Source organism: Drosophila arizonae, chromosome X (assembly GCF_054131065.1).
Source record: "Drosophila arizonae isolate 15081-1271.41 chromosome X, UAZ_ARI_1.0, whole genome shotgun sequence".
Lineage (NCBI taxonomy): Eukaryota > Metazoa > Arthropoda > Insecta > Diptera > Drosophilidae > Drosophila > Drosophila arizonae.
This window is the reverse complement of record NC_142927.1, coordinates 15,736,817-15,758,843: the sequence shown is the minus strand read 5'-3', so window position 1 is coordinate 15,758,843 and position 22,027 is coordinate 15,736,817. Positions and strand designations below refer to the sequence as shown.

At 37.1% G+C, this 22,027-nt stretch overlaps 2 protein-coding genes across 13 annotated transcripts in view; both read left to right on the top strand.

The window, feature by feature from the left end:
• LOC108618189 (A-type potassium channel modulatory protein KCNIP1-like) overlaps positions 1-19,785 on the top strand; it is a 123,144-nt gene extending 103,359 nt beyond the window's left edge. For 11 of the 12 annotated variants that reach the window (XM_089475956.1, XM_089475957.1, XM_089475946.1 and 8 more), the window contains 4 exons: positions 988-1,061; positions 13,608-13,820; positions 14,543-14,765; positions 18,978-19,785. In XM_089475956.1, coding sequence (XP_089332082.1) covers positions 988-1,061; positions 13,608-13,820; positions 14,543-14,653 — 398 coding nt within the window. In that variant the 3' untranslated portion in view covers positions 14,654-14,765; positions 18,978-19,785. Of the gene's footprint in view, positions 1-987; positions 1,062-13,607; positions 13,821-14,542; positions 14,832-18,977 lie in introns of those variants that run through there. The other variant, XM_089475950.1, reaches the window with a different exon arrangement.
• LOC149267945 (uncharacterized) lies at positions 14,750-19,785 on the top strand. Its single transcript, XM_089475958.1, has one exon. The coding sequence runs from the start codon at positions 14,750-14,752 to the stop codon at positions 15,896-15,898; it is 1,149 nt and encodes a 382-aa protein (XP_089332084.1). The 3' UTR covers positions 15,899-19,785.
• Positions 19,786-22,027: the final 2,242 nt, after the last annotated feature.

Here is a 22,027-nt window from a genome sequence, read left to right as displayed (position 1 = left end):
GTCATTGACTCAATCAGGCAGCCAGCTAGTCATCTAATTAGCGTTACATAGCTTTCCCCCACGTCGAGCATACCCTCGCTGCAGACGCATCGCATGCAGGGTACTTGACACACATGCCGCATAATTTGCTAAGCATTTGACAACTTATCTGCACACTCACACGCCCGCATACGCACACCCGCACACATAATTAGCTGAGATCAGTTTTTGTTTTTATTCTTTTTTGGTATTTAGATAGCGTTTGGGGCTGGGGCTTGTCTTAGAGAGTCGCAAGTCGCGTTTGGGGCCATGTTGACTTTTTCGAGAAGCAACAAAAACTTTGCGGCTGACAAAACGAAAGTTTTGTTGCAACATTTTGCCCACGCTCGTTGCTCGCTCACATTTATTTTGAGAGCGACACAAGTACCGGCCGTGTTCATTGAAGGACGACAACAGGGTCGGACAGGCCCCCATAAAAGTTTGCGACCCAACAATGACACGACAGCATTTCCATCTTGATGCTGGGCAACTCAAACTGAACTTGATGCACAACAGAAGACTTTGCTTTTTCACTTTAACTTTTCACTTTCTGCATTCCCATTCCCATTCACATTCCCATTTTCATTTTCATTTCCATTTAACATCAACCACATCCACACAACACAACACAACATAGTTCTTTGCGCATAGTTTATCGATGACGTGGCATGTGGTAAAGTAATCGCTTGTCTATCGGACACGCCTCTGTGGGAGTGCATCAGTGTATGTGTGTATGTGTGTTGCGTATCTCTATTTATGTATATGTAGAGTTGAGAGTTACTGTAAGCACATATATGTATTCAAAAGTTTTCTACTTAAAAGTCAAAGTCCTAAAGTCCTAGACATACACGTCTTGGCTTTTAACCGCTGTTCACTCACTTTTAACACAGTCTCTCGTTTCTTCTCTTCTTTTCTCGTTCTGAAAAAAAATAAAATAAAATACAAACTATATACAAACAACAACTACAGCAAATCCAACATTATACGCACATTATGTATTTAATACCCTGGATCAGGATCATAGCGGCATAGTCAGCTTTGAGGTAAGTCAAGCATTATAAGAATGTGATGAAATTGTATTTATTTATTTACATTGTTATTCTTATTATGTAATGTATATGATATATATTTATATGTATATGATCTGAGTATCGATCGATATCATGCTTAAAAGCCAAGGAATCTTCTAGCTATATAAATCCCAAAAGGCAACGATTCCACTTAGCTGAGCAACAGATTGACAGACAGACCAATAGGCACAGTCTGCAGTGAGAATGAGTAAGAATGAGTAGAGCATAAAATGGAACGAAGAATTTGGCAAAGCCCAAGAGAGTCCAGTCACTAGCCGAAAGGCTGAAACGAAGTTTGATAATTTCTTTTTCCCTTCACACACGACAACAATGACAGAAATCATTCGGAATGCAATCTCTTGTACCCACCCCTTCGCACTCATTCAATGTGGCTTGCTCTCGCTTGAATATTGAACAGTCGACTCCTACGTTCGTTTTAGCACACTCGACATCACATTTAACTTCACTCAATACACTCCGAGCTTGTGTTAATTTGTGAGTGACTCTCATGAAGACATACGAAAACTTGTTTTTTCCTATGCCCCAACTACAAGCTATGGGTAATCGTGGCAGGCATAGACTATATAAGTCATCGCTCTTTAAGGCGACAATCAGTGCAGTATAAAGTAATGTACATATACCACTCTGAGTATTCACCGGAGTATTCGGTTTATAGGCGAAATCGACATATTATTTTTTTCGTATAAACTGTAAATATTCCGGGAAAGTTTTGCAGCTTTAAATATTAATTCTCAATTAGACATTAGTTATTTTTACCGGAAAATTAAAAAAATGGATATATGTACTTTTATTTATTTTCTTATTTTTATTTATTTATTTTTATTATTAAAGTAATTGTTACTGTTTATTATTTTATTTTATTTATTGATATAAAGAATAAAATCATTCTGTCTTTTCGGAGTCCCATAACATCACATAATATAATGCAATTTCATCTGTCACCAATTTGTATTTTTAATTATTATTATAAAAATTAAGTCATAAATTTTATTTTATTATATTATTATAATTAAAATTAAAAATAAAACTTATGATTTGATTTTTATTTAAAAATTTATTCGTAATCATTATTTTTTCAAGTTATCATATACAGAAATTGAAGTAATTAAAAATATTTATTTTTAAGCAACTCAAAAAATTATTCTTATTTTCTATTCATTTTTCTATAAAAACTATAATCGTAATGCTGAGTGATTCTAATTAATTCTTCACTTCTAAAAATACTCAGAGCAAGCATAAATAGTTGTAGTGCTCACAGCAGAACTCGGCATGGATCAATCATATATCAATATCAACCTTGTCCGACTGCAAGTCAATGAGACAAACATAGCTCTGTCAACTGAGTGCTCGACACGCTTGCTACATGTTTCCGCTTGTCTTAACACGTTTCCTTGTTTTACGCGCGTCGTGATAAAACTTGAAGTGCCAAACAGTTGATTGGCCTGATAATGCACATCATTGTGGTGGCTGCAGCTAGTAAAGAGCAGCACACAAAAATCAAAGATTCCTGCGCTATTTTGTGGTTACATAAAACTGGGGAGGAGAAGAGGAAAAGCTGAAGATATTGCGCAAAGATGTTGCCATAAGTTGAGAGCCGTTTGAGTGCAGCTCTTAAAGACAACAAAGTTGTTAAAGAGTTGCCGCTCGTTAAATGGGGGCGGGGTGGGGCGAGGTGGAACGTTGACATTTGAGATGATCTGTGGCAATTCAGGGCACTACAAGCCGAAGACAAATCGAGCTGCGGAACTTAAAGAGTTGTGCCAGAGGCTCATTTTTGTCGCAAATGGAACACTCGGAACATTTTAATGCGCCTAAGCACTTGGCAAATAATTCAATTTTAATATACTAAATTATGGAGTCCTGGCCCCGCCTGGCCGGAAAATGGAGCAGAGCTGAGGCAACTTTTTGCTGCTGTTTCGTTGTGGGAGAAGGCGGATGGGTGGGCGTGTCTCAGTGGTCAGCCAAGTGAGACAAGGCAGTAGAAGGCAAAGCATCCATATCCCCCAGCTGCCCCTCTTAAGAGCAACAAAATGCGCTTAAGTACAATGAAATTACTTTAGACATTTTAAGCATAAAATATGGCTGACAGTTGAGCTGAAACTCCACGACACAGTCGAGTGGCATCATAAGCGACTTGCTCTACATTGGCCTGTGGCTCTCTCTCTCTCTCTCTCTCTCTCTCTCTCTCTCTCCCTCTCTCTCTCTCTCTCTCTCTCTGTGTGTGTGGGGGTGGTTGAGTGGTTGGCGCCAAATGATGCTGCAAAATGCTTCGCAACAAACGAAAACAACAACAAGAGCAGCAAGCACAGCCACAGTCTTGGCCAAGCAGCGTGTAGTTAGAGCTGCTCATTTAGCTGCGGTTTCCACAGCACGACAACAACTAGAATGAACCGGACGACTCCCCGGTTAAGTGTCAGCGCTCTATTAAGTGCTGCCATCCAGCTTCAAGCTGTGCCACGCTAACTCCTAGTTAAACGTTAAACGTGTTGCTATACTATTATCTACGATGTATTTCACAACTTTATTTCCACTTTTCGCCCACACCCACATACACACACACACACACACACGCCCTTGCTGGGCAGAGGCTTTAATGTGCAGCTCCAGTTTTTGTCAAGTTTATGCGCGTCATTAATGACTCGCAAGTTTGGCAGGCAAAAAGTTAGTGATTTGCATAGGAAGCACTTGGATTTGGAACGAATCACGATAGTCTCTCTCCCTCTCTCTCTCTCTGTCTCCCTTTCTCACTTCTTTTTCCCTCTTTTAATTTTCTTTATTTAATTTTAAGACTAATACTAAAACTAACTGTCAGATATACGTTTAATATAGTAAAATACATATATTTAAAACATGTAAGAAAGCTCTAGTCGAGACTGCTCGACCACGAGATCCCCTGAACCCTTCGAGCAACTGATATTTCAATAAATTTTCACACATCCACACACACGCACACTCACAGACATACGCACGCACGCATAAACACGCATTGACTGGGAACTTAATTGTTTAATAACTCTTTCTGTTTGTGGATTATCTTTATGACTATGATTATAACATGGATATGCCAGCATTTGCCACAGCATAAGTCCCTAGTATTTGAAATACGCCGAAACTGGAGCGAATTTAGCTGTTATTTTTTGCCAGCATTGGAGACAGACATTTCAAATTTGCGTTGTATATAAAGTTAATGGATACAAAGATTTTGCAATTTACAGATCTTGGATACCACGCCCCCTTCGCCACCAACTTGTAAAAAACGCATTTCAAGATTAGAGACATTTTAACCATATGATTACGCTCTAAAAGTTTCATTAAGATCGTATGTCTACAAAAGAAATTATTCGACAACTAAATTCTCATAAGATTGCCCACACTGCAGCGCAGCCCAAGCGCAGTCGCTGCTTACTGCGCAGTTAGCAGAGCCCAGGCTTATGCGTGCGTGTGGATGCATGCGTATGTATGTGTGCATAAAAGAAGTGCAGAATGATTAGAATATCAGCTTAAAGGGTTCAGGGTATCTCCTAGTCGAGCAGTCTCGACTAGAGTCTTCTTACTTGTTTTACTTTTGGAGTATTCTCCACACAATGCATGTATTCTGAGCTTAATTCAATATAATTTCAGTTGCAGTTTACGAAGGCTATAGAGTGTTAGACATATCAATGAAACAATTTAATTTTAATGATGTATAAATTGACTATAGTTGGGATCAGCCCGAGGAGGAGATACCATAAATATCGCACCTTTCGGAGCAGTGGGACTTTGCCAAAGCACAAATTGTGAATTGTTTTGTGTATTCATCAAAGTCCCTTCATTATCATCAAAGTAGGCTACGCAAACTTGAAACATTTACTACTTAGAACAGAATTGTAATTCCCAAGTTGTTCTAGCTTTCACAGAGTGTCAAGGCATCGAGAACGAAGCAGTTTTCGGAGTTGAAGTTGCTCACAGAGCGACTTTTTCATCAATTTTGAACAAATAATAATTACATCCACATTTCCAGTAGGGCATAGGTTTTTGGTTATTTCATCTTTAGTCGGAGTTTGGTAAGTAAACCGATAAAGGTGAAATAACCACTTAAATCAAATAAATAATAAGCTAGTGAGAGAGTGCTCGACTAGCAGATACTCTGTAGCGTGCAGTGAGCTGCGGTACCTCTGCGGTGCACTGATTCTATGCACTGTGCGTTATGAGTATAATGTACACATGAGAAAGCTTATTTATTTAATACATTTTCATCTAAATGTCGGGGCGTTGCGATTCTCGTTTATGCCTTCCATCATAGCTACGCGAGCTCCTGATGTCGGTTAAATCTTTCACAAAGCTCTTTCAAGTTCAATCGTCTTCGACTAAGTCTGATTTCTCTTCTCCTGTCTAAACCTCCAATTCTGGTCGCATATTCTTGTTCATCGAAAGCACAGCGACCCTGCTGCGAACGACATAGCTAGCCGTCTCGCTCTCACCCACCGACACCCGGGACCACGTTCAGCAACAGCTGTAGCTGTCTCTCTCTCCTAGTGACAATACAGCCTTTAATTGTTACACACAATACTCAATAAATCGACTAATACGAACTGCCAGTGTTTCTCAACACTATTGCATCAAGAAGTCCCCACAGTGACTTCAACAACAGTGTAATATCGCACTGACACGACATATATATACAGACTACAGTGAGCACTGGCCATGAGTGCACTATGTCAGTCAGCTGCTCTTTGTAACAGAGTATCTCCTAGTCGAGCAGTCTCTACTAGAGCACTCTCTCACTAGTTTAATATGTATTGATTTTAGTGGTTATTTCACCTTTGTCGGTTTACTTACCAAAACTCCGACTAAAGATGAAATAACCAGGAAATCAACGCCATTAAACAGCCCGAGAATGAGTGGCACAGCAGCTCACTGCACGCTACAGAGTATCTGCTAGTCTAGCACTCTCTCACTAGTTTATTATTTATTTGATTTAAGTGGTTATTTCACCTTTATCGGTTTACTTACCAAACTCCGACTAAAGATGAAATAACCAAAAACCTATGCCCTACTGGAAATGTGGATGTAATTATTATTTGTTCAAAATTGATGAAAAAGTCGCTCTGTGAGCAACTTCAACTCTGAAAACTGCTTCGTTCTCGATGCCTTGACACTCTGTGAAAGCTAGAACAACTTGGGAATTACAAGTCTGTTCTAAGTAGTAGATGTTTCAAGTTTGCGTAGCCTACTTTGATGATAATGAAGGGCTTTGATGAATACACAAAACAATTCACAATTTGTGCTTTAGCATTGTCCCACTGCGCTGTTTATGATCCCAACTATTGTTGATTTATAAATAATTAAAATTAAACTGATTCATTGGTACGCCTAACACTCTATAGCCTTAATAAACTTCAACTGGAATTAGATTGAATTAAGCATAGACTACAATCATCAGAGCTGTCCTACATATATTCTTTAACAAGAAAATTAATAGACTCGATCGAGCCAGTGTCTTCTGTCTGAACTGTTCGCTCTAGTTTCGGAAAAATAGCAATTTCATTTTAAGCGTATGTATACTAACATACAATAATAAAAATTTAAGCAAGTAAGAAAATTACAACAATTACAACAAATTCGAAAATATATAAAATACATATAAGTGTGTATACTTAAAGTTTGGAGACTGTAGGTGTAGAAGATTTAATTAAATAGCTAGTTTTCGATATGGTTGTTAATCGATAACAAAACATCGAGAGTAGTTATCGATCTTGGGCGAAAATCTTGATATGCGCGTGATATACACCGACCTAGGAAAAGTCTCTAGCGCTCTCATATCTCTCATATCTTCTGAGATCGACGCGTTCATACATACGGACGGACGGACAGTCGGACGGACGGATTTCCCATTATCAATGGGCTCAGGGTATAATAAATAAATATATTGTCATTGCTTAATTGTATGCATATTTATAAGTCGCAAGATGGTGCTACCGACTGTAGAATACAAATACACCGTCTAAATGTTTACAGCTTCAAAGCTTTTGAGGATACGGTTCGCCACACCGCCAATACGTGTCTATAAATAATTTTACATGAATTTAATGAAAAAAGTTGAGTTTAATTAAATTAAATTCTGGGTATTTGGCTATAAAAACGAAGAAAATTCAGCTTTTGGGCGCTTTTTCGCGATGCCCCAATGGGCGTAAATATATCCACTGATATTTTGTATCTTGCCTTGTCAATGCGTGTACATTAAGAATATTTCAAGTCTCTGGTGGCGCATTTGAAAATTTTTACATTTTATAAGAACAAGGCTCCCACGAGTATTTATTCCAGATTTGAAGTCTTTAGCTTCGATACCGACGAAATGGTTTTCATTCATGCGGACGGACAGACAGACGGATGGATGAATAAACGGACAGTAGAACGAACATTACACAAAAGCAAACTTTGCTTTCACTTTGTGAAGTAGTATGTATGTATTTAAAGAAAGAACTGGCTGTAGCTGTTCGTTAATGGACATCCCCTAATACGCTCCCATTTGGCACTTGATTTAGTCAACAACTACATAGAAATTCCCACTAAATACCAATTTAATTTGAAGACTTTCATCACTTTCTCTATCAAATGGAAGCAACGCCAGTAGCACACATAGTAGATCTAAATAGAATAATACTTAAATGTAATTGAAATTTCCAATTTGTGCAGTGTGCAGCAGGCAGAAAGCCGAAAAACAGGCGTTGTCAGTTGCATTTCCATTGCCATTTCCCATTTTCCCACTTCGCATTTCGCATTTGGCATTTGGCATTTTCATTTTCGTATTCATTTTGTTTCATTTGGCATTGCCTACTTTTGGGCGCTGGCGTTTTAGGTATTTCGCTGGCGGGCCAAAGTGAGCGAGCGAAACAAAAGCCAAGAAATCAAGTGAAATGTCTCAAAATTGAAATAAAATGCAGCACAAGTGGGCGACTGGCGTGCCGGGGTGGTGTGGGTGGTGCACATGATGCAGTCGCCCATCTCAATCTGCTGTCGCGTGCGGTATTCATGTAGTTGTCGCAGTTGCTGTCGCAGTTGCTGCTGCTGCTGCTGCTGTTGCTGCTGCTGTTGCTGTTGCTGCTGTCATTGTCAACATTTCTATTGCAGGCGAGGCGAAGAAGTGCAAAACGGAAATCAAATAAATATGCGCATGCAAAAGCGTGGCAAATGGCGCTGTGGGCGTGGCAGGCAACACTTCGCATGCAAATTGCAAATAATTTTTGCAGTTCTGTTCGCCTCCCGCTGCTACATGAACTTCGCTGGCCAAATGGCCACGCCTATTGGTTATGCTAAATATTATATATAGAGATATAGATATAGAGTGAAAGAGAGAGGGTGAGGAAGAGGGAGAGGGAGAGGGAGAGTGCTAGAGAGAGTTGGGCAGCACTGTTTGGGGCCACTGCCAGAGCCCAGCACAATGGCAGCACGTGTTCGCTGGAGACGCCATTGAAACGATGAATTATGGCGATTTTAACGCCAACTCGCCGGGGGTGGCCAAGCCAAGACACAAGTGCGATATAAACCAAAGACAGACCAAACAAAAGGCAGCCAACTGCAGCAGCTATACACCCAGAAAGACACACACACACACACTAGCTAGCTAGCTACTGAGAGACAGGCGCTTATCTGGCTGCGAAGCGAGGCCCTTTGCCTTTTTGCCAGCTCGCCCAGTTTCGTTTTGTGAATAATGACCTAAAATTGTAATGACTACAAGGCACGTTCGCCATATAAACCATGTGCACACACACACACACACACACACACAGAGAGAGAGAGACATGCACATGCACATATGTTTACATATGGGGCCACATCGTCCCCAGCTCTCGCTCCCCATACCCGGCGAGTGTGTCGAATGACGGCTGACTAAGTAGACTTCCGCTTTTCAATTAAGCTCACATATTGTTGCAAGGTGTTTTATACACGATTTGCACGACATTTCCTTTTATTAAATTGCCAACGTTGTGCAACAACAACAACAACTCCAGTAACAAGAGCATTAACAACATCAATTTGAGTGCAAAACATCGACTAGCAAATGTAAAACGATTTGTTCGTGATTTATGAGGATAACGAGAAAACCTCAACTCAAATTAACACACACACATATACGAATATATGTAACACACATATACTTGTAGCTAGATACGTGTTTGGATAACAATGGCCTTATTGAAATGCAAGCTAAATAATGTAATTACATTAGTCAGAGTTGGATTTGACAATAAAAGCGAAAGAAATTAAGTTGAACAAGGCAAAGTATGCACAAATATGATATATGTATATGTAAATGCATATATGTATGTATATACATAGTAATCATAGTAATCAATACTTTGATTAGTATTGAATAGTCTACATCATTTGCAAATTATAAAATCAAATATATATAAAGCGAAAATTATCTGTATACCTATTATAAATAAAAAGTACAAAGCTACTTTATACAATTTTTTTTTTTTAATTTGCTTCTTAATTTTTTTTTTTTTTTCAAAGCACATTATTTTATAGATGTTTATATTAATGTATTTCGACATTGTTAACAAATATAATCAATTGCTCAGCCACAAATACCAAAGAGAAAAGATATGGCTTAATGTAGATACATACAAATAAAAATATACATTTTTTAGCAAATTATATTCCCGGTCTTTTTTAATTAAATTCCTTCTTTTTTTTATATTACTTAGGATTTTTTTCTGGTTATCAATTTGTATTTTATGTATAATTTATTTATTTTATTTTCATTTGATATACAGATAATATACAAAATGTAGAAAATTATTATTTCATATATTATATATTATATGAAAAGTATATATATTAAAAAAAAAAAAAAAAAAAAATTGTCTATTTTTGGTATTTTTTAATTAACTATATGAATAAATTTTATATATGTTTTTTTTTTTAATTTTTAATTATTTTCTTATTAATTCCTTTTTATCATTTATTATTATTTTTTTTTTCGATTGTTTTCTTTTATATACAATATTAAAAATTATAATTGTTTTCATCTTTTTATAATATTTGTTATATTATTATTATATCTTATTTTTATAGTACATAATGTATTTTTATAATGTATACATACATATATATGTAACAGATACAAATTTATTACTGATTTTCGATAAAGTTTTTAATCAATGACAAAATAACGGGACAAGCTATCGATTTTTAATCAGGTTGACGAGCTGAGTTGATTTAGCTATGTCCATTCGTCTGTCCGTAAAAACTACTACTAATATAGTAAATGTATGTATATAAAGCGAACATACTATACTAGCTACATATATGCGAAAAAACAAAAGTGAGAAAACACACAGAAGACACTGGCTCGATAGAGTCAACTGTTTCTCTTGTTGGAGAATATATATATAATGCATATGGGACGGCTCAAATGAATGTAGTCTGAGCTTAATTCAATCCAATTCCAGTTGAAATGCATTAAGACTATAGAGTGTTAATCGGTTTAATTTTAATTATTTATAAATCAACAATAGTTGGGATTAGTCCGAGGAGGAGATATTATGATATCATAAACAGCGCACATTTCGGAGCAGTGGGACTTTGCCAAGGCACAAATTGTGAATTGTTTTGTGTATTGATCAAAGTCCCTTCTCTATCATCAAAGTAGGCTACGCAAACTTGAAACATTTACTACTTAGAACAGACTTGTAATTCCCAAGTTGTTCTAGCTTTCACAGAGTGTCAAGGCATCGAGAACGAAGCAGTTGTCGGTGTTGAAGTTGCTCACAGAGCGACTTCTTCATCAATTTTGAACAAATAATAATTACATCCACATTTCCAGTAGGGCATAGGTTTTTGGTTATTTCATCTTTAGTCGGAGTTCTGGTAAGTAAACCGATAAAGGTGAAATAACCACTTAAATCAAATAAATAATAAACTAGTGAGAGAGTGCTCGACTAGCAGATACTCTGTAGCGTGCAGTGAGCTGCTGTGCCACTCATTCTCAGGCTGTTTAATGGCGTTGATTTCCTGGTTATTTCATCTTTAGTCGGAGTTTTGGTAAGTAAACCGACAAAGGTGAAATAACCACTAAAATCAATACATATTAAACTAGTGAGAGCGAGTGCACCAGGCTGGACTGCTCGACTAGCAGATACTCTGTTACAAAGAGCAGCTGACTGACATAGTGCACTCATGGCCAGTGCTCACTGTAGTCTGTATATATATGTCGTGTCAGTGCGATATTACACTGTTGTTGAAGTTACTGTGGGGACTCCTTGATGCAATAGTGTTGAGAAACACTGGCAGTTCGTATTAGTCGATTTATTTAGTATTGTGTAACAATTAGAGATTGTAATGACACTAAGAGAGAGAGACAGCTACAGCTGTTGCTGAACGTGGTCCCGGGTGTCGCTGGGTGAGAGCGAGACGGCTAGCTATGTCGTTCGCAGCAGGGTCGCTGTGCTTTCGATGAACAAGAATATGCGACCAGAATTGGAGGTTTAGACAGGAGAAGAGAAATCAGACTTAGTCAAAGACGATTGAACGAACCTGAAAGAGCTTTGTGAAAGATTTAACCGACATGATGGAAGGCATAAACGAGAATCGCAACGCCCCGACATTTAGATGAAAATGTATTAAATAAATAAGCTTTTACATAATGCATCCCAAGCGCAGTCGCTGCTGCGTCAACTGCGCAGTTAGCAGAGTTATGCACACTCATTCACACACACACACACATGTTGTTTTTATGAGTGCATAGAATCAGTGCACCGCAGAGGTACCGCAGCTCACTGCACGCTACAGAGTATCTGCTAGTCGAACAGTCCAGCCTGGTGCACTCGCTCTCACTAGTTTAATATGTATTGATTTTAGTGGTTATTTCACCTTTATCGGTTTACTTACCAGAACTCCGACTAAAGATGAAATAACCAGAAACCTATGCCCTACTGGAAATGTGGATGTAATTATTATTTGTTCAAAATTGATGAAGAAGTCGCTCTGTGAGCAACTTCAACTCCGACAACTGCTTCGTTCTCGATGCCTTGACACTCTGTGAAAGCTAGAACAACTTGGGAATTACAAGTCTGTTCTAAGTAGTAAATGTTTAAAGTTTGCGTAGCCTACTTTGATGATAATGAAGGGACTTTGATGAATACACAAAACACAAACACTTTGGATAACTTTTTTTGCAGAAATTGGCAACAAACCTATTTTAAAGAGGAGCAATGATTATCCCTTGGCAAATATACATATCTTTGTTTCATCTTTAGGAGTGTGAAGCGGAAACTAATGTAAATAGTAGTCCCAGTGCTCCGAAATGTGCGCTGTTTATATTTACACTAAAGGTACATATGTATGTTATATTACATGTCCTAAATACTAAAATACAACTATGGTAACTATAAATTGGTTAAAACAGTGTGTCTTAGCAAAAATATTTGCAAATTTACTAAATCTATGCATATAAAAAATAGCTAGCTGGCAGTAGTGTATCTGCTGGAAGGGTACTTCCCAATCTTCTTTCACTTGTCCTCATGACTTTACTCATTTAGGAATTCAGCTTAAAGAACGAAATCCAAAGGGTTTTATACGCGTGCCTCTGGCTGCACGCATTTGTCAGCGTCTCTGGCTGCAACGCCCGCAAGTAGGCAACGATTTTTTCTCTTCCTTTTTTTCTCTTTTTTTGTAGGTTTGCTCTGTCACGTTCCTGCACATTGATAAATTAGCCAAGCGAACTCTGCACTTGTCCAAATGGGGCTTAATGGGCCGCTGCAAATGTTTCGCAAATACAAATAACCAAACACGTTTCGCAGTGGCGACGAGAAGGGTGCGACAAGGAGATACCCTGTAGCTGCAAGTTGATCGAATTGCCTTTGAATGTAACGGGTTACCAGCAAGAGTGGATCTGATACTCCTTTTCTGAGACGTCTATGAATAAAATTCTATGCAAATATTATCAAATCGATTGTGTCTGATCCCATGTGACCCATGATGCGGCTATGCTTATACCTGCGCAATTCGAGGGTAAAGGAAAACACAAAACCTGCTCTCAGCTGTATTCTAGTTGCGAGCTGTTCAACTTGAATGCGCCTCCCTCCGTCCCTCTCACTCTCGCTCTCCCTCTCCCTCTCAGACTGCTGTAGTTGTAGAACTTTTTCCACTTGCCAGTTCTTATCTGGTCACATTTGTCATACGAATCACTGAAATAAATGTCCACTTCAGCAGCAGCTTACGTTTCGGCTAGTCCGTGTGGTCTCCAGCTGCAGCTATCTGTGGACAGCTGTGGTCAGGCACTCGAGTCTTAAGTCGAGTGCCGGCCGCATCTTATGGGCAATTCTTTATAAACAGATTTTCAATTTCTCTTTGTCGTTGCCCGCAGAGTCTAGACTGTCCCGTATCTGTCTTCACATCCGTATCTATATCTGTATCTGTGTCTGTATCTGAATATGTAATGCATAATGCGTAATGCGTAATGCGTAATGTGTATTTATGTTGACATATTTTTCATTTCATTTACAACAGGACTTCGTTCAAGGACTTTCGATACTGTCACGCGGCTCCGTCGAGGAGAAGCTGCGCTGGACATTCTCGCTGTACGACATCAATGGCGACGGCTTCATTACGAGGGAGGAAATGACTGACATTGTGACTGCCATATACGAGCTAATGGGCCGACTGCCGGACGAGTGTCCCGAGGAGGAGAAGATTAAGGGCAAGGTGGAGCAAATCTTTCAGGTGAGTGAGCCGTAGCCATTCCTATAGTACGAGTACCAGTACGAGTACGACTACGAGTACCGTCTCCAGTTCAAGTTCCATTTCCTGTTCCTTTCCTTCGACATCGACAGATGCTCGCATTACTTATGTTAATTATGCAATTTCAATTTGCGCTCGCCTCAAACTGTCGGCTTATTTACTCTGCATTATGCAAATCAAATTATGTATTTCTTTGTTGGCCATTTCGCCAGCTGGACAGCCGGACCCATGCAATGGACACAGTCATCAGGCTGTCTAGTCCAAAGATATCTCTCTCTCTTTCTCTCTTTCTCTCTGTGTCGCTATCTCTCTATCTTTCTATTCGCTTTGCTTGCCAGTCACGCATTGTCATTAGCGGCTGAGGTCCTGTTGAATGCCTCTATCCAGCTTGCCCTTTATCCAGCTGCTGCAAATGGCAACGGAAGCGGCAAATGGGGCTAAGCACAGTTAGCCGCATACATGGCCAGATATTTATCATTATTATGCGCAGCCTTAAAGCACACTGGCCCATATTAAATTCAAGCTTAGCCACTCAGGGCAGTTAATACCGTTAAGCTCTGGAAATTGACAAAAGTTGAGTTAATTTTGTTGTGCCTTTGAGCCCAACACACATTCCATAAAATTAGCATCTATTCAGAGATTTCAAAGTCTAGTCTGCTCCATTTTAATGTGCATTCAACACGCAATTTCACTTTCGCACACAGAAAATGGACATTAATCGAGATGGCGTTGTGACGTTGGAGGAGTTTTTGGAGGCGTGCCGCAATGATGATGCCATATCCAGATCGATGTCTGTCTTTGATACAGCATTCTGACCATATCCGACTGACAAGGGCGATGAGTATACGGTGCGGCGACTGCGACGTAGCCGGAGTCAACAGCAAAAACAAAAGCAGCACAACAAACCGCAAATGGAAACTGAGAAACGTAAGTCAAACTACAAGATGAAACAACAACAACAACAACAACAAATGCAACAAATACATAGCACAAGACACCAGGCGGCAGCCAAGTGCTGTCATGTCATTGACATCGATGGCGCCAGCACAACAACAACAACAACAACAACAGCAACAACAAGAACAACAACCAACTGCACTAGCAACCACAACCACAACAACTACAAAACTAATCACAAGCCTCGAACACTGAAAAAGCACGTCATCGATGACTACGAGGAGGAGGAGCAGGAGGAGGAGCAGGAGGAGGATGAGTATGAAGATGACAACGACAGCGACGACGATGATGACGACGACGACGACGATGTTGATGACGAGGAGGAAGACGATTACGATGAGGATGATTATGAAGCTGGCAAACAGCCGCTGATGGGCATCTCTCGACGCAATCAAGCCATTTGCCGGCACTGCCAACGACCCCAAACGGAGCTGCATTCGCGGCAATTGCCAACGCTGCGCCTGCGCCAATCCCATTCAAAGTCGCGACAGCGCAAGCGCAGCAAGAGTCGGCAGCGTCATCATCAGCATCCACATCCACATCAGCATCTCCACCAGCATCCCCATCAGCATCCACATCAGCATCCCCATCCACATGGTCCAGTGGATGCGCGTGGATCTAGGCCGCGCTGGCCGGAGCTGAGCATGGCCAATGAGCTGGCCATACGCTTTCGCTGTCCGCAGGTGGGGCCGCAGGTGGGTCGCGATCTGCACACGCCACAGCCCATGCACTTCCATCATCCCCAGCAGCTGGGCCAGGGCCCTGGCCAGCACCACCACCAGCAGCAGCAGCAGCAGCAGGCACCGCCCAAGCCGGCCAAGAGTAAAAGCAAGCACAAGCAGCGTAAGCAAACAGCGCAGCAGCCGGCTGCAGCGCCCAAAGCAGCTGTGGCAGCAACAACGCCAGCACCGCCTGCACCGATTGCACCACCTGCCCCGCCGTTGCCGCCGTTGCCGCCGCCCAATGGCCTGGTGGTGCAGCCAGTGGATAGCAACGGGCTGGCCGGGCACGGCAACACGGAGCTGCCCCAAACACCAGACTCGCCCTCGCTGGTAAAGGTCAGCACCTGGTATACGGTGGCCAAGCAGGGCGTCTCCTGCTAATAGGCATTTACATATTTGCAGTTGTTAACTTCAAGCCAAACGCTCGCTGGGCAGTGAGTACCTTTGATATCCGAGACTTGGGCTATCCAGATACATATATGCATGCAACTTTGCATTCAAATAGCAACAAAAACTTCCCTCTTTATATGGAAATTATCAAGTGGGAAGAGAGAGTGTTTTTTTTTTTTTTTAATTTTTTTTCTAGGTTGATAATGCAACTGAAAGTGTTTAAATTGATAAGATTTACATGCAATGTACTTACTTATACATTTGATGTGGTTATATATACATATATATCTATATATATTTAGACATATTGTATGATGTTTTTTTTTTTCCCCTCTACTTAGATTTAAAAACATAGTAGAACAGATTAGCATCTGGCATGAAAACATAAATCATGAGAGAAAATCCCCAAAGCTATGTGTATGTTAAATTGATGTTAAAACAAATTGTAAATTGTGTTATAGTGATAAAAGAACAAAAAAAAATAAGAGAAAAAAAAAAATTCAAAAACTAAACATAAACTCAATTGTATAACAGTATACTATACTAGCTATATTATCTAAACTAATTTTAATCCCAAAATTCAAAAAAGAAAAAAAAAACAGAAATAAAATATATTATCTGATTGAAATGTTTTGTGTTTATTTTTCATTTATTGCGTTCCATAATTGGCAGCAAAAAGTTCTATAAATTAATTCAATATAAAAAAGTATAAAAAAAATAGTTATTATAGTTAAAAAGAAAACAAAAATAAATAAATAAATTGACGTTAGCTGTGATGAAAATTAAAACTACTTTAAACTGTTAAAGATAAAGGAAACCAAGACCATGCAACTAGCAACTAGAAAATCAAAGGTGTACTACTTATTATTACTTAATCAATAAGATCCAACTAATTTGCTCAATGGCTCAAACGAACGAGCTACTAATATGTACATATACATATGCATGTATGTGTACGAACAGAATACTTCATGACAGCTAGAGTTCTGGTTTTGTAAATGTGTGCATGTAACTGTATGTGTGTTGTTTGGGTGGGTGTATGCGTGTGTGTGTGTTGATTTGATATTTTATAATATTTGCTTTCATTAACTTTTAAGTTATTTAACAATTTTGTATAATTTTGTATGACAGGAGTACAGGGCATATTGGATTTGTGCAACTATTCAAGCAAAAATCATTTAAAAAAATATAATTTTAAAATATTGAATAGTATATATATTGATATAGTATAGATGTTGATAAATAACTTTTTTTTTTCAATATTTTTGATGAATTTGTATTATTATTTTTTTTTTTTTTTTAATTTTATATATTATAAATGATATAATTCATACATATAAAGAATTATAGCAATTATAGGAATATAAATCTAATTTGTATTTTTCAATTTATATAATTAATTCTTTTACAATTTTGTCTAGTTTTCAAATAATTTTAGTCTGGTACAAACTACAGTAAACACTGTATGCAATAAATAAAAATATATTTATATAAATATCATAGATCGCAAAAAACTGTTGACCATCTCTCGATGTCTGCAAATAAATGTCTTTTAAAACTCAGAGAACAACCGATTGCGTAGGCTCTTCAGCAACTTCGCAATCGGTCAGAAAGTTATTCGAGTCTTTGAGTTATTTGTTCTCTCTTACTGCGATCGTCTATCGTATCGCTCTCTAAACGATGTTCGTTTAAAGAGCGTCACTGCAGCAGTTCAATTCAAGACGCTCAAAAGAACCGAAGGCGCTTGCTCAGAACGAATTCTCTTACTCAAAGAGAGAGCAAGTATGACTATTTTCTATAAAATAGTTAACAGTTATTTGCGAGCTTTGATACACGGAAATTAATATTACCAAATCTGTATATGCATAGTTAGCCTATGAATTTTGGCGGTCAACTTTAATATATACATAAACCTATATCCTTGAATTTACTGTTCTCACACACACACACACAAATAAATATAGCAACGAAGATTTATTTATGGACATATGTTTTATGCATTACGAAGTTAAAAAACACAAAAATTGATTTAAAATTAATAATTTAAAAATGTTTTATTGCATTTGCTCTTTGATAAACTAAATGTTGTTTAAATAAATGAATTTAATAGAAGACATGTTAGAGTCGGTAGTGCCCGACTGCATAATACTCGTTCACGCTTAAGGGCTTAATGCAATGTGTAAATCATATTATATATAGTATATATGTATGTACTATATAAATAGGTCCAATACTACATTCAAGAATTTCCCATCTACAATACAGATGAGAGACAAAAGGTAATCAAGGTACTACATACATATACATATAACACTAGTTACGCTATATCCGAACAACTTCAATAATGCAAATCAACAGACAGACAGATTGACAGACATTATCCATAATCGATATACTGCTTTCAACACGTGAACGAGTATAAATTTAAATGAATTTCTGCTCTGTCCGAAGCACACATTAACTGTTAACTGTAAATACATACATATATATGCGTGTATTTCTATGTGTCTATGTTTGTTTATATGACTTTCTCGGTGTTTACCATTTTCTTTTTGTTTTGTTTTGTTTCTGTTGCATTTGTATTTGTTGAAGTGTCATTAAGACCAAAGCAATTAGAGCTCGACTGAGCTTTCAGCTGCTCAGCCACAGAGCAAAAGGTGAAAAGAAACAACAACAACAACAACAAGAAAAAATAAAGAGAAAAAAAAAAATAGAATAATGAATGCAGTTGCTCGTTACCTTTTGCTAACTGTTATTGCCACTGTGTTTTAGTGTATTTTCTGATATGATTTTTTCGTTTCTCTTCTTCTTCTACAATGAACACACACACACATGCATACACATATGTACACTGAGAGACAGGTGTAGACACATACATATATAGAGATGCATGAAATTGAAATTCTCGTATGCCAATTAAAATATATGTTTTCTTCTTTCTTTTTCTCTCTTTCTATCTCTTGCTCTATCTGTTATCTGTTCTGGCTCGTTCTGCTGCTGTCGACTGCTTGAAACGCTGCTCTACTCAACACACACATACACACACATGCGCGCACACACACGCATACAGAAATTTGCATAGCAACCAAATGAAATATGAGCGAGTGATATCGAACGCGAATTGTCAAACTACCTACGAAATGGCCATAAATATGCAATTATGTTCGAAAAGTGTGGATGTGTTTATATTTTTCACTTGTGCCACACATACACACTCACACAGAAACACAAATACACATACACAAGCAAACTATTCACAATAGGCAATTTATGTCAATTGCATTCAAAGCCAACATTTCGGTTGTGGCCATTGCGATTGATCGATTGAGCATACACACACCTACGCATACACACACACACACACACACACATACATATATATATATACACAAATCTGTACCATACACATGTACATACAAACAATAGATGCGCCATTTCGAAATGTTGTTTCGGCTCGCCCACAAAAGTATGCAACAGAATTTGCCACGACAAATGCATGCGTAACAAAAGCTTTAGACCAACCAACCAACAAAAACTAACGGTTAAATATATGAAACCAAAAATGGATTGCAAACCAATATAAGAAGAAGAATACTAAACAAAAGACAAAACTATAATAACTAGCTTAAGTAGAGAACAAAATACTTATTTTGTTGTATTAAAATTTTTTGTTTATATTTTTTTTTAACTACATAGAATGAAACGAATTACCAAGGTAAACATCTAAACTGTTTGGGATAGTCAAAATTTAATATATATATAAAAAAAAAAAAAAAAATTCAATCAAGGCTAGATAAACCCAAACCAAAAGCCCAGTTTTACTTAATTGCGAATATAGAGCAAAAAAAAAAAACAAAAAAAGAAGAAGAAGAATAGAACTCAACTGTACGAAACCTTAATAAAATTGAGGGTTATTGGATATACTACTAAAAGAGCATGCAAAATAGTTATCTAAATTTTATTTCAGCCAAAAATAATATAAATAAAAATGATATATCAAATTTCCGTAATATATGTAAAATTTAAATTTGAAAAAAAGAGAAGGAAGAAAAATATAAAATTCAGATAAGACAAGACATATATATCTATACATGTATGTGTGTGTTTAAGGCAAATTGTAAGTATAAAATCAAATGTTTTTAAATCAGAAATTGGACCAGCAATGTAATGCAAAAAAAAAAATAAATAAATAAATAAATAAAAAATAAAATAAATAAATATATGAAAAAATTATGAATATAATGAAATAATGAAAAACAAAAAAAAAAAGTTGAGTATTAACAAAATGAGAAAGCAAATCAAATGCTTAGTTCTAGTTCTTCTATTCATGATTAAATTAGGAAAATTCTGTATATATGATATGTATACAGGCATACAATATACAATATATGTATGTTTGCAGACACACAATTACGATATTTATCAAATACTATATATATGTATATGTATATGTATATGTGAATGTGTTGTATTTTATAGATATAGTCATAAGACAGAAACACACTAAAATGGATTGTAAATAATTGATTGTATGTAGCAAGCAGATTGTTAAGATCTTTGTCCAAACCGATCTAACTACTATAGGCATACAGACTCCTCTGGTATGTGCATACACAGCCATACTCCCACACACACACAGACCCATACACCCACACACGAATGTATTTAGCTATAGTCTTCCAACAGCAAACAAATCTTGAACCTTGACCTATTGGCCTGACCGAGACGAGAACATGAACCAAACCGAAAGACAGAATGAGAGAGCGAGAGAGATAGTGCAAAAGTAATTTCCACTTAGACAACCTGTAGCAAATTGGTACCTTAGCCGAAACACCCAAAGAAAAGCTTTCAACTTTACAACCAAAATACATACTAGAAACAAACATTTAACGAACAAACTTTTTCTGCACAAAGTGCAATTGTTAAAAAATAAATAAAAATGAAACAAACATAAACAAATGAACAAGAAAAAATTAAAATTAAAATTACATTAAATTTAAACAATTGAATAATGTCCAAAACAATAAATGTTAATCAAAAAAAAAAAAAAAAAAAAAAAAAAAAAAAAAATCGAATGATGAACAAGAAATGAATATTTAGGACATTGAGACGAGCAAATAGTTTAATGAAAGTGTAGAAAAAAAAAAAACATTGTATTATTTTTAGATAAATGTTGCAGCAGTACGAATAATTACATACAGCAAAGTTTACATCCTGAAGGAAACCCAAAAACCGAAAACAAAAAATAAAAAACAAAAACAAAAGCGTTGCATACCAACTGGTCTTTAACTATCCATGTGTTGACACTTAGAACTCTAACTAACTCCTTCACAACTTGAACTACTAAAACTAAATCTAAAACTAAAACTAGGCGAATGCCTCTATCTATATTAGGTATAATTACTTTTTTCAAAAATCTAACGAAATACATATAACTAGCGAATGAATACTTTACTTCTTTGACTCTACTATCATTGGTTTCTTGTTATCAAAACTTACAAAATAATCGAACAATGAAAGCAGCATCCACCTTTGATGCCCAAGTATATAGTATATATACATATATATTATATATATATATATTGTTGATAACTCTAAGCGGATCATGACAATATGCCAACTGCTGAAAGTGAACCCACACAATGCCAATTCACCCACACGTTCAACTCGGACCCACCCAAGCAAAGCTACAGTCTAACCTCTGAGCCCCATCCCCCTTCTGATAACTGAACATTGCATATAAACTGAGAATTGAATTTTATATTTGATTCTCTCGGGAATGCTAGCTGAAGGTTAAATGCAATTGTTTGTTATTATTTATTTTCTATGTATGCAATATTCAAGTAAATTCTGTTTCCTTTTGTAAATTTTTTTTTCTTAGGTAATCTACTCAAGTATTTACAAGTATTCGATTTCAAACTTGAATCCTATCAAAATATACTTGTATGCAGACAAACAAGAGTGTTTTAGTTAGAAGTGAATGACTAATGAATACCCTAAGCTCTGTATCATTTCCCATAGATATCAATTCTCTGAATGTTAAATTTTAATTAGTTATATATATTTAAAGATATTCATATGTATATAATTTAGAAGTTTAAATTTACCTTTTTATACCCT

What these genes read in the sequence shown, in the direction of transcription:
- LOC149267945 (XM_089475958.1), top strand. Translation starts at nt 14,750, where the DNA reads ATGGAAACTGAGAAACGTAAGTCAAACTACAAGATGAAACAACAACAA.